General features: G+C 40.9%; 1 protein-coding gene across 5 annotated transcripts in view; it reads left to right on the forward strand.

Moving 5' to 3' along the window:
* Positions 1-1,809: 1,809 nt before the first annotated feature.
* Positions 1,810-13,697, forward strand: part of Alg13 (ALG13 UDP-N-acetylglucosaminyltransferase subunit) — a 49,683-nt gene continuing 37,795 nt past the window's right edge. Inside the window, exons 1-4 of one of the 5 annotated variants that reach the window (XR_007975412.1) lie at positions 1,810-1,930; positions 3,753-3,915; positions 5,788-5,926; positions 9,408-11,710. Coding sequence is in view for 3 of the 5 variants with exons in the window: in XM_052170796.1 (XP_052026756.1) it covers positions 1,853-1,930; positions 3,753-3,915; positions 5,788-5,926; positions 9,408-9,522 (495 nt within the window). In the remaining 2 variants the exon portion in view is untranslated. Of the gene's footprint in view, positions 1,931-3,080; positions 3,399-3,752; positions 3,916-5,787; positions 5,927-9,407; positions 12,356-13,697 lie in introns of those variants that run through there. The other 4 variants (XM_052170796.1, XM_052170798.1, XM_052170797.1 and 1 more) reach the window with 4 other exon arrangements.

A 13,697-nucleotide genomic window follows, 5' to 3' on the forward strand; every position in this document is an offset into this window, starting at 1 on the left:
GGCAGGTTTAGTAAAGTGACACCACTTTCTTCTCTTGGTGAGCAGCATGAAGCTCTCACTGTTGGTGGGAGAGCAGGGACTGCTGCTCCTCTTGCCCCTGTAGACTCTGAAGAAAGTGGAGCTGGGCATCAGGGGGTGTGCGCGCCCGCTGCGCCCGCGTGGGTGCCCGTGCGCCCGCGTGGGTGCCCGTGCGCTCGCGTGGGTGCGCGTGCGCCTGCGTGTGTGCAGTCATATTGCTCTGCGACCAGATGCCTCAGGAGCTTTTGCTCCCAGTCTACTTAGCTCTATAACTGGCTTATTGAATGTTGGTGGGTGGCTTAACTTTGTTGGTTACCTGGCCAGGGCTCTCACCCTATCTTGGCTAAGTTGATTACAGGTGTGTGCAACAGTGCGGAGCTGATAAGGAGTAATTTAAAACACAAACATTATCTTTATTTATTCGTTTCTATGGGGGTGGTACAAGTGATATGTTGAGCATGTCACAGGTTGGAAGACAACTTTTAGAAGTTGGTTCCCTTGACCCATCACATGGGCCCTGGGATGCCATTTCTCTGGCTCAGAAAGTATAATCTTTGTTGCATGCTAGCAGAAGTCGAAGCCAATTGGTTAAAACAAAATAATATAATTTAAGCATTTCAGAAATCTTGAGGTCCTGTTAAAAGAAAATATCAAAGTTATAACACTTTGACTCATCTAAGCATTATATACCATAATACTTGGCCCATTAGGAGTATTAAATGAAAAATCATTTTCCCCAGCCTTTGATGACCCAAGTAGTGCTACAGCTTGTTTTTATTACAGTCCATTAAAACACCAATCCCAGTGGGCAGTGGTGGCGCACGCCTTTAATCCCAGCACTTGGGAGGCAGAGGCAGGAGGATTTCTGAGTTCCAGGCCAGCCTGGTCTACAGAGTGAGTTCCAGGACAGCCAGGGCTACACAGAGAAACCCTGTCTCAGAAAAAAAAAAAATCTAAAGCAAACAAACAAAAAATCCCCCCAAAACAAACTTCACTTCCTTACTTTCCCAGCAAGGACAAAACGAAACAGAAACAGTTCAATATCATTTACTGTAGCTGAATGCTTTTTTTGTTTTTGTTTTTTTCGAGGCAGGGTTTCTCTATGTAGCCATGGCTGTCCTGGAACTCACTCTGTAGACCAGGCTGGCCTGGAACTCAGAAATCCTCCTGCCTCTACCTCCCAAGTGCTGGGATTAAAGGCGTGCGCCACCACCGCCGGCTTCTCTCTCTCTCTTTTTTTAGGTCTTGATTATCTGCCTATCTTCTATCTATCGCTTACTTGGTGCTCTCAACAATCAGTCCTCTTGACTCTTCTGAACTATTATGTCAGGGCTAAAATTGCACCGCAAAGATATGGTAAGGTTTGCCTGAGAAAAGCCGTTCTTATTGCAAAAGGGTCATATGAACTAGGAGCAGTGGGCGTTTATGTTGTCACATGATCACCTCAGATTTATCAGGGAAAGATGTGCTGTACTCAAACAATGCCTTCAGCACACTGTTTAATTAGGTGTTCAGGGTGTAATGATTACACTTGGCAAGTTTCCATACTTTTTGATAGATAATACCTGTGCTACCTGCAAAGGTATAAAGCATTGACCACCATGCTGGGAGTTGGACAGCCCGCTGGCTCTAAGCGTGAAGCGCTTTGGACCTCCGTGGGAAGGAGGGAACGCCCTAGCGAGTGTAGCTTTGCGCCCCTCCCGGACGCGTGTCACACGCGGGAGTGCCCCCCACATGGACTTCCGCCTCCTCCCCATCCCGTTTCCCCTCCGGCGTCGGTGCGAGGCACCTACGTCACTTCCGCTCCAAGAATTCCGAATCTGGAACCCGCGCGATGAGAGCGTTTGTGACCGTCGGGACCACCAGTTTCGACGAGCTCGTCTCTCGAGTGGTCGCCAACGACTGCGTTCAGGTGAGTTGGGCTTGGCGGCCGGTGGCGGGCGGCTCTGGCTGTTTGTGCTTGCTGCTTAAGCTCTGCTAGCCTTGCCCGGGCGCCACGGGCTCAAAGGAAGCTGGGCAACCGTGGCTCTGGGGACCGCGGAGCCCTGGCCCCGAGCTCCGCCAGTCTCCTCACCCCACCATTTCTTCTTCCTCTCTCTTGAGCCTCTCCCAGCGGCCTCGGTGGCCTTCCCACAGCCTTCCCTACAACTGTCATGCCTCCTTCCTGCGGCTCCCGTCTCTCCACAGCCTCTCTCTACCACCGCCCCTCCTCCGTCTCCTCTACCCTCCCCGCCCACCGCCCCGCGCCTCTCGGGCCCTCCTCCCCGGCCTCTACTACTTCCACGTCTTGCTTCCTTGGCTTGGTCCCTCCCTGAAGCTCTGTCCGGGGCCCCTTGGCGCCCCGGTCTGCGACCTCCCACCCTCTTAGGCCAGTAAGGGTCTTTGCTCGCGGCGTCTCCGTGCGCGACACTCCCCCGCCACACTTAAGCCCCTCCAACTTGGGAACAGGTTGCTCTGAGGCGCCTAGGTCCGCTGACCCCATCCCCTTGAGCCCTAAACGGTCTCCTCCCGACCCTTGGCCCGAGACCCCTCATTTCTTCCAGGCTGGCTACCGGTTTTCCCTCACTGTGTCTCTGGCCGCGAGGCCCCACCCCCTCAGGCAAGACACGGTTTCTCCCCCTCCGCCTCCCGCAGCGTCTGCGTGTGTAACCCCCTCCCAACCTCCTCAGGCTGAGATCGGGTTTTCCCGGCAGCACCTCGGTCCACGCCCCCCATCCCCAGGCGGGTAAACATTGCCCCTTAGCACTTCGGCCCTCGGTATCTTCCACCCCCCCCCCCCCCCGCCATGCTGGCCAGTAAAGGGTTGCCTAGTGCCTCGCGACCCCCTCCCTGCACCCAGGTAACAGGTTGCCACGTGACAACTTCGCTCGCGACCCCCTCTCCCCGCGCGCCGGGAACACGTTGCCACGTGACACCTTAGCTCGAGACTCCCCGTGCCCCTTGCATCCGTTACAGGTGGCCCCGTGACACCTTGGCGCGCGACCCCCCTCCCCGTGCCGTCCGTTACAGGTTGCCCCGTGACGACACCTCAGCGCGCGACCCCCCTCCCCGTGCCGTCCGTTACAGGTTGCCCCGTGACGACACCTCAGCGCGCGACCCCCTCCCCGTGCGTCCGTTACAGGTTGCCCCGTGACGACACCTCAGCGCGCGACCCCCCGTTCTATGCACCGGTTACAGGTTGCCCGGTGACACCTTGGCGCGCGACCCCCTTCCCGTGTGTCAGTTACAGGTTGCTCCGTGACACCTCGTCTCTCGACCCCCTCCCCTCGACGCCTGGGCGAGACCCCTTTTCCCCCCTGGTAGCAGGGTAGCCTGGAGCACCTTGACTTGAGACCGGTAACTGATTGCCCAGAAGCGTTGATGTGTGGACTCCTGTACAGGTAAAGAGGGCCTTTGCCTCGGGTGGCTCCCTCGGTGACCTAATGCTCAGTCTTGGCTCAACTGGTGGGACCTACTAAACAAGCTCTTCCCTTGGTTCTTGCCTAGTTCTCCACTCCTCCTCATCCAAGGTACACTTGGTGGTTCTGTGCTCCACCAGCTGGTGGGTAGTGAGGTTCCTTGGCTGTGCCCAGACAGGGGAAAAAGGGTTAAGTTCGAAAACTAACTGGTAGGTCACAGATGGCTTTCACATGTCTGGCTGCTGCTTTTGAGCTGCAACTTGGGCCTTGCTTGACTGGTGTTCTGGAAAAAAAGAAATTTAAAAGCTCCTTGTTATCTTATTTTCCTTTTTTTAGGTCCTCAAGAGTCTGGGTTACAACCAACTTGTCCTCCAAATTGGTAGAGGCACTGTGGTGCCTGAGCCATTCAGTACTGAGTCATTCACTCTGGATGTTTACAGGTATAAGGATTCTTTGAAAGAAGACCTTCAGCAAGCTGATCTTGTCATTAGCCACGCAGGTAAAGTATCTGAGAATCCTGGGCGGTGGGGGGGTCTGTTTTATAAGAAGTAACAGACTTTTTCAGATTGAATTCCAGAGGGCTAGATGCAATTCACTGATAAGGTACTTGTCTATCATGTGAAAAGTCCTAGCTGCAATCCTTACAACCACAATAAAAGCCGAGCTCCATGACTTACACCTGTGATTACCTGAGACCCTGTCTCAAAAATATGTAAGTTAATTACAGAGAATTAATTCATCACAACCCCGATTTTACTAGAATTCTTTGATTGACTTGAATATAGAGAACATTAGTGGAAAGCAGGATATTTCTTGGTAAGAGAAGACTATGAAGTTATTTTAGCCCAGTTTTATAGTAGAAAACTGTAAACACAGGGGAAAGATAATGTATGCAATAATAATGACATTTTAAGCTGAAATAAATGTTTGGGCTTAGATCTGAAGGACATTATAACTTTTAGTGGTACTATTGTAGTTGTAGAAATTGCCATTGAAAGATTCTTTATGGACTGGAGAGATGACTCAGTGATTAAGAGCCACTTAACTGTTCTTCCAGAGGTCCTGAGTTCAATTCCCAGCAACCATATGCTGGCTCACAACCATCTGTAATGGGATCCAATCCCCTCTTCTGGTGTGTCTGAAGACATCGATGGTGTACTCATATATATAAATTAAATAAATCTTTTTTTGTTTTTTGTTTTTTGTTTTTGAGGCAGGTTTCTCTGTGTAGCCCTGGCTGTCCAGGAACTCACTCTATAGACCAGGCTGGCCTTCAACTCAGAAATCCACCTGCCTCTGCATCCCAAGTGCTGGGATTAAAGGCGTGTGCCACTACTGCCCTGGCAAATTAAATAAATCTTTAAAAAAGACATTGTCTTTTTAATATTTCTGTTGAATGTATGTAAAATAAATGCAGTAGCATTTTCTTCTTATGTAGCTTGTGGTAAAATTAAAATTTTATACTTATGCATTCAGAGATACAGCATAGAGTTAGAAAATCTTACATTTTAAATATATATTTTATACTTATAGTTTTAATAATTTGGAACTTTCAGAGAATCAACCTGATGGAGTTCCTGAGATTCCTAGTACTTTAAAAGTTATTTTGTACAGATAAGTGTAGTTTTTATTGTTATGGGTATTTGTGGAGAACATGATTTTTTTTTCCAAAGACTAATTTGAGGAGAGAAAATTCCTTAGAAATAGATATTACTCCTGGGTGGTAGTGGTACAAAGCTCTCCACACACCTCTAATCCCAGCACTTGGGAGGCAGAGACAGGTTGGTCTTTGAGTCCATTCTGGTCTACAAAGATTTCTAGGACAGCCAGCAAGGGTTGACAGAAAGACCATGTCCCAAGGAAGCAAACAAGTCAAAGGATTGAAACATTACTAAAATGTATAGCATCATAGTATGTTTATGTTTATGCCATTAGCCCTGCTTTGAATTCTTTTTGTATATTAAGTCTCTGAAATCCATGAACCTTCTCCTTCAGTCTCCCATATGCTGGGATTTGAGACATGTGCCATTAAACCTGACCTATACTTGTCATTTGGTTTATACAGTCTTGTGGACTAAATTATTTAATTAGAATTTTTGGTTTTTTTGGATTTGGTTTTTTCGGACAGGTTTTCTCTGTATAGCTCTGTCTGTCCTGGAACTCACTCTGTAGACCAGGCTGGCCTCAAACTCAGAAATTCGCCTGCCTCTGCCTCCCAGAGTGCTGGGATTACAGGTGTGCGCCACCACTGCCCAGCTTCAGTTAGAATTAAAACTGTGGCAATGATTAAATTATTCAAGTTTAGAATAAAAACTATAATAATAGTATCATAACTTTACAAAAATTGAATTAATAGATTTTATTTTTGCAGGTGCAGGAAGCTGTTTGGAGAGTCTGGAAAAAGGCAAACCACTTGTGGTAGTTGTAAATGAAAAGTTAATGAACAATCATCAATTTGAACTGGCAAAGCAGTTACACAAAGAAGGCCATCTCTTCTATTGTACCTGCAGGTATACTAGAAACTGATCTATTGTTCTCTTCCCTTAATTCCTCCTTCCCCTGCTGTTATTAGCCATCTGCTTAGACCATAATGATTTTTTTTTATCTTTTTCATACTCATCAATTATATTTTGATTTTTCTCAACCAAAACATTTCATTTGTCTATTGCTTTGACTGTGTTCTTTGCCTTGTCTTTTCCTGTTTATTGCTTACTCAGTGTATGTGAATTTGAATGTGTGAATGTACATATGGAATTGCCCGGTTCCAAGAATTGTATTGTAGTTCACTACTCAGGTTTTTAGTGTTTAAAGAAGGTCCCTGTTTATATTAATTAAGGGATAATTAGGTGATTTTGACAGTGTCATATATATGTATATAATAAATTTTAGTTGTCAGTTAAGATTTGACTTTTTTAGTAACTTCACTGGAAGCCCTAAATTAATTATATTCATTCACATATTCTTTTCTACCTAATAAAAAGTGGGTACTGCTAGGCAGTGGTGGCACATGTATTTAATTCCAGCACTTTGGAGGCAGAGGCAGGTGGATTTCTGAGTTCGAGGCCAGGCTGGTCTACAGAGTGAGTTCCAGGACAGCCAAGGCTATACAGAAAAACCCTGTCTCAAAAAGCCAAAAAAAGAAGAAAAAAATCTAGAAAACTAACAAACAAAAACTAAAAAAAAAAAAAAAATGTGTACTGTTTTAAGTGCTCAGGATAAGTGGCAAACATTGTATTTATCTTATGGTGGTAGAATTTCGCATGGTGAACTACAGATAAAAAGACAGGGTGATACCAAATCTGGGATAAGGAAGAATTAGGTATACCTCAAGAGTGGTTATAGCCCTTAGTTTGAATGTGAGTCCTAAATTAGAAGGAAGAGCCAGTTATGTGAAGATCAGAGTTTATAAAAGCCTTAACTTAGAAATGAACTTCGAATTTGGAATGCTTGATGACCAGGGAAGGTTTATATGGTAGGAGCATTGTAACCAAGAGTAAGTGTGAAGCTGGTAGGGCATAGCTCCTGTGAAAGTTCTAATATTATTTTATGTTTAATGAGAAGCCACTTAAGCTCTTTAAGCAAAGGGATCTGGTAAGAAATATTGCTTTATGAAGTGGATTAGAATTCCATAGGAACTCATCAGCATCGCAATAGAAGCTTGAAGAAAAATGCTGTTTTTCTGTTCTTCTTTGGGACACTAGAAGCTTGCCAAAGGGTCAGGTCAGTAATTGCCACCTGCTTGATTGTAAAAACTTTTCTAATTTGGCATTTTAAAGTAAATGACCTTATAGAGAAAGAAATTAATTTTATGTTATATCTGTATCTTAATAGAAAAGTTAGAACAATAGGCTGGGCAGTGGTGGCGCATGCCTTTAATCCCAGCACTTGGGAGGCAGAGGCAGGTGGATTTCTGAGTCAAAGGCCAGCCTGGTCTACAGAGTGAGTTCCAGGACAGCCAGGGCTACATAGAGAAACCCTGTCTCGAAAAATCCAAAAAAAGAACAATTTTTATCAGAAATATTTTCCAAGTAAATCTGCAAGTTTATCAGAAAATGTTTATCATTCCACTTTCTATCAACTTACTAATACTTTTATGCCTATCATTATTATATCTATATAAAATTTTCCATGATAATCAATTTTACCATGTTTTCTACATTTTTCTACAATTTTATCAGAAATGTTTTCCACATAAATCTTCAGTTCTGTCATAAAATGTTTCTATTTCCCTTTTCAATGAATTTAGCAATGTTTTTTATGGATACCAATTTACTCATCAATTTTCCATGAAAATTGTCAATTTTAACGTGTTTTTCTATATATCTCTTCTATTTTATCAGATATATTTTCTATGTAAATCTTCAATTTTATCATAAAAGGCTTTTACTTTTTCAATAAAATCGTGCTTTTCAAAAAAGTTAGAACACGTTAAGTGTTTCTTTGGATTCTTTTTCCTATTTCTTTCAGACATTTGCTATATACTTGTGCATTCATTACATGTGGAACACTTGTTATATGCTATGATGTTCTTAGTGGGAGAAGACAGATTCAATGTGTATTCTAGGAAGAAAGTTAATGGTGTGCTCATCTGTATAGTGATAGAGGAAAAGAATTGGTACATTGAGTCAGAAGGAAAGCTAGGAATGGTTCACATAATTGTTGTTATCTACCCTTTGTTGATACCATTAAAAGTTGATAACACCACTTTAAAACAGGAACACATCTTCCTAACATCTTAAGGGATCTAATATTTCAAGGACTTATTGAAAAACTATTTTCATTCAAAATGTGTCAGCATTTTTGGGGGTAGGGAGGGAGACTCTCCCAGGCTAACCTCAAATTCCTGATTCTTATGCTTCAGCCTCAGAGTTTTTTGAGATGTCTAGATAGGTACTGACCACTATGCTAGCTGCTTAGCTCTGATTTTTTATTGTTGTTCTTAGTATATTATAAAAGAGAAAACATTTGTGTGTAGACATCCTAACTTTTTCTGCAGGATGAAAAAATCTATATGTCTCCTTTTTGAGAACAATCATTTATGTATGTGTGCTGTGGTGTACACATGAAGGGTAGAAGACAACTTTTAAAGAGTTAATTCTATCCTGCCATGTGGGTCCTGGGGATTGATTTCATTATCTTCAGGCTTGGTGGCAATCACCTTTATCCTCTGAACATCTTTTTGCCCCTCCTTTTTCTTTTAAATAGTTTTAGAAACTTTATTCTAGAAAAGTTATTCAAATGAAAGTATCAAGAAGCATTTATTATATTTTTGGTGTAGTTAAATCATTTATTTTCTCCAAACCTATGTTGGATGGTGGTATGGCTGTTGTAATTTAGCTGACTTTTTAATTTAATAGTTTCTGAAGTAATAGTTATATGGTGTTGTTTAGAACCTTATTTCTAACATGCATGGTGAGTGATCAAATACTGATTTCCTTAGTTAACAATTCAAGATAGTTTTCAGTAAAAAAGTTTTCTCATGGGGCAGAGAGATGGCTCAGTGGTTGAGAGTAATGGCTACTCTTCCAAAGGACTCTAGTTCAATTCCCAGCACCTACATGGCAACTTACAACTGTTATTCCAGTTCTATGGGATCTGACACCCTCACACAGACATACATGCAGGTAAAACATCAAAGTACATTAAATAAATTTAAATTTAAAAAAGTTTTCAACAGTTTGCATGAACGATGTATTACAGTCAGTCTCAAGTTTGTTATGGTTTCATTTATTATTTTCGTAAATTTTACTTTATATTTGTGTGGTCCTGGAGAGTATTATTACAAAACAGTATAAAAACATTTTCCTTGAAGTGACATTTCTGACACAATTCATTTGACTCAGATAAGAATATCTATTCAATTCTTTTGACATTTTATAGTATTCTTTGTTTTGACAGCACAACTGTTCATTCGCCAAATGGGAAACAGGCAGCAGATAAGTTCCAGAATTTTCTCTCATGTTACCTGATATTTTTCTTCTTTTGTTTTAGCATGCTTCCTGGGCTGTTACAGTCAATGGATTTATCAACACTGAAATGTTATCCTCCTGGCCAGCCAGAAAAATTTTCTGCATTTTTGGATAAAGTTGTTGGATTACAAAAATAAACTCTCAACACTTTAAAATACCCCTAAATCCTGTTCATGGAATACGATTAAATCAAAATAAATTTATGACATGTATTTGTAGAACAATATAAACCAATATATTTACTATAAACAATATTATAAGGAATTTTGTGGCATAAACATTATAGTTGGGTCTAGATCCTAATTTTAGTTACGTTTGAAGTTTCCCTAACTTTGAATATGTAATGAGTCCTAACTTTGAAAAAAAGCCTTCACAGTTTTGTTCTAAAATTTCAAAATATCAAAAGCTGGGCAGTGGTGGTGCATGCCTTTAATTCTAATCTTTGGTATCCAGAAGCAGATATGTCTCTGAGTTAATAAGGCCATCCTGGTCTACATGGAGAAACCCTACCCAGAGAAACCGTTTCCAAAAACCAAAACAGAATGGCAAAACCAAAAAAAAAAATGTTAATAAGAATCAAACATTAAATGTTGTTTTGAGTAAAAATGCTAACAATGTAACATTTTGGTGAGAAAAATCAGCATTCGTAGGATCATAATCTTAAGAGAGCATTTTTGTATTAAGCAAATATGAGTAAAAATGGGTTTACTTTGTAGAAGCTAATAGTTAATTCGAAAAAGATCAAAGTAATTGATGGAGTAGCTACTCAGAATAAAATAGATATGTTCACCTTTTGAACTTCTGATCCTGGGATTACAGGCACATGCCACCATTCCTGGTAATATTTGTTCTTCTAAAATAGACAAGGGCTGGGGAAATTCTTCAGTGAGTAAAAAGTAATTGCTCTTTAAGTGTGAGGACCTGAGTTTGTATCTTCAGGATAAATGTTAGTCAGACATGGTGGTGTGTATTTAAAATCCCTGTGCCTATGATGCTATTGGTAGACGTAGACAGAATCCCTGGAAGACATTGAACTAAGCAGCCTAGTATTCACAATAGTGAATGGTAAAGAGACCTGTTACCAAGGGAGGTAAAAAGTAAGGATAGAGCCTTGGGTTTTCCTCTTATGTTCCCCAGCTCACCATAGGACACATGTCTAAATTCACATGAGTACATGCAGATATGTAGGTAGAATGTGATAATATTAACAATGTCTTAAATGATAGAGAAAAAATCCAAAAATATAACAGTATGACTTGGCTGTTATTCTTTTTACATGTTTTGTATGTGTGAACATGTGCATGTGGAAGTCAGAAGACAATTGGGATCATTTTTCTCCTTTAGTCATATTCCTGGGATCAAATGTGGGTCTCTAGGCTTGGTACCGGGATGCTTGCTTTCTCAGGATCCATTTCACTGGCCCCCTTTTTTTCTGGATAGAGGTAGTAGTGTTTGCACATGCTAAGTATTCACTCTACACTGAGCTATATCATCTGTTCACTTAATTTTAACATTTGCCATCTGGGACCCCCCCACCCACCCAATACTAGGTCTCTGGGACCCCTATCAGCTGCATAAAATTTTACGAAAAGGTTGTATTCACTTCCAGGGATAGGATCTTAATGTTTAATAGGACTTTTATAAAATTAAAGGCACGCCCTACCCCCCTGACCCACTTAATCTTTTTTTGTTTTGTTTTGTTTTCGAGACAGGGTTCTTCTCTGCAGCCTTGGCTGTCCTGGAACTCTGTAGACCAGGTTGGCCTCAAACTCAGAAATCTGCCTGCCTCTGCCTCCCAAGTGCTGGGATTAAAGGCCTGCACCACCACCACCACTGCTGGCTCCACTTAATCTTTTTAATGACTTTATGGCTTGAATGACTACTCAGAGAATCTATTCAAATTCAGATACATGGAAAAAGCTCCAGGCTTCCTATTTTTCAAATACTGAACTGTTAGGACACATAATGTAGATTTAATTATCCACTAGTTATGCCTTTGTGGTGTGTGGTAACTATGTTTCTAACTATACCATTGTGGTAATTCATATTTACTGTGGGGTTTTAAGTCAAGATACTTCAATTTTTACTTGACAGTTTTTCAACATTAATCGGAATTCTGTACGTTCTCAACTGAGAAAAGACTCCAGAGGTGAAAATTTGCTTATGAAAACAGCCTTTTGACTTGAGTCCTGCATTTTCAGTTTGTTTGGTTTATGGAGAAGGGGTCTCTGTAGCCCTAGCTGTCCTGTAACACATTCTGTAAACCAGGCTGGCCTTGAATTTAGAAATCTGCCTGCCTCTGCCTCCCAAGTGCTGGGACTAAAGGTGTGTGCCACCACTGCCTGGCCCATTTTTTTTTTAAGTTACTTTTTTTTTTTTTTTTAGTACTGTTTTCTTTTTTTCCGAGACAGGGTTTCTCTGTATATCCCTGGCTGCCCTGGAACTCACTCTGTAGACCAGGCTGGCCTCGAACTCAGAAATCCACCTGCCTCCGCCTCCCAAGTACTGGGGTTAAAGGCATGCGCCACCACTGCCTGGCTATTTTAGTACTTTTAAAGTTAGCATTTTTAGTTACTATTTTTTAAGTTACTTCAATTTAGGGGATTTTTAAAATTTTTTAAGTTTGGCTATTTTTCAGCAGTAGTAATTTCAATGTGTCGTTTCCTTGATGACTTATAACTTTACATAGAACTCGAACTTGTGATTTGTTTAGAATTTTATAAAAGTGCTTTGAGTAGGATCAATGCTAGAAGACTGTCTTAGTTGACAATTCATTTTAAGACAGTTAAATAGATTGTTAAAGAGATTAATAAGACAGTTAAATAGACAGTTAAAGAGATTGTTCCAATCTCTTGGAAGAGATTTTGAGAAGTACAAATGTGTAAACAGGCTAAAAAGTTTGTTACTGATTGCTATGAAAAACGAATTCATTTGAAATATTTCTGAATAAAGTTTAAAGTCACTGGGTAAGCCGGATTCTGTTTAATATTTTTATTAGTGGTGTTTAGATTTTCAGGAGACAAAAATGTTGATTGTTGGTAAATTGACCAAGGATAGATTCAGAGGTGACTTGACTAGTCCTAGAAAATTTATAATGGTTGAGTATATAAGAGGTGATATTATGAGATGACCTTAGTGATTAGGGGTTCTAGATTTAATGCTTATAATTGGGAGAGAATGAGCTGAAATGATTGGGAGATACTGCAAGTCTAGCCAATAAACTTGTTACAAGGTTCTGGGGCATAACAAAAGTACTCAGGCATTTGATTTTGATTATAGAAACTTAAGACACACAAAGGAAAAAATAAACGGTAAAGACTAAAGTCAGTAATGTTAAAAAGTACTGTAGGCATTTTCCTTTCACCCTTAGTGTGAAAGTTCCTCAGTTCCATGTTCATTGTATAATGATTTGTCATGATAACTGTAAGACATCTTTACTGTCTGCTTAATGATGTACTATGGGCGGATTGCTTGAAATATTAGGAATGGGTAATTCTGATAACCATTATTGTGGCCAATTTTATGATGTAATAAATCACATTATTTTGGGGAGAATAGGGAAGGAAGAATGACAGTTGTGGTTAAATTAACACTTGCTAAGTGCAGATGCATTCATTGTTCCTTATTTAGTGTACTATACATGGGACATTCATTATCTCTGAAGTAGTCTTTATCTAAGAGTCTAAGCAATGGGCAGTAATCTGGGAATGCTAATTGGAACACTAAACTCTCAGTACATGATTGTCTTTTATTGGTGTACTAAAACAGTGTTTGACATTAGATCACTATCCCCCAAATTACACATTTATGTTAGTCACAGATACCCTGTTTGGGTTTTTACAGTGCTATTTTTTAAGTATATGTTTATTCATAGAATCTACATGGAGAAATTATCATAGTTGATTTTCCTGTTTACAAATATATGCATGCTATTTTCATCAGATATTTGTATTTAGAAACTATTTCCTTCACATGTTTTTCCTCATACTTTCATCATTCCCAAAACCTTTAGTACTATATATCTTCTGACAGCTCATCAAGCATTCCTCAGAAGCCTTTAAAATTGCTAATTAGCATTGTGAATCTCAAAGATTTGTGTAGTATTTATTAAAGTTTTGGAATTGTCTTGAAATAACGTTTTTGTTTTATTGGATATTGTCTTTATTTAAATTTCAAATGTTATCCCCATTCCAGGTTTCCTCACTCTTGGAAACCCCCTATCCCATCCTTCCTCCCCCTGCATCTATGAGGGTGTTCCTCCAGGCACCCCACTGCCACATCCCTGACCTCAGTTCCCCCACTCTGGGGCATC

The sequence above is a fragment of the Apodemus sylvaticus genome, chromosome X (assembly GCF_947179515.1).
Source record: "Apodemus sylvaticus chromosome X, mApoSyl1.1, whole genome shotgun sequence".
NCBI classification, from domain to species: Eukaryota; Metazoa; Chordata; class Mammalia; order Rodentia; family Muridae; genus Apodemus; species Apodemus sylvaticus.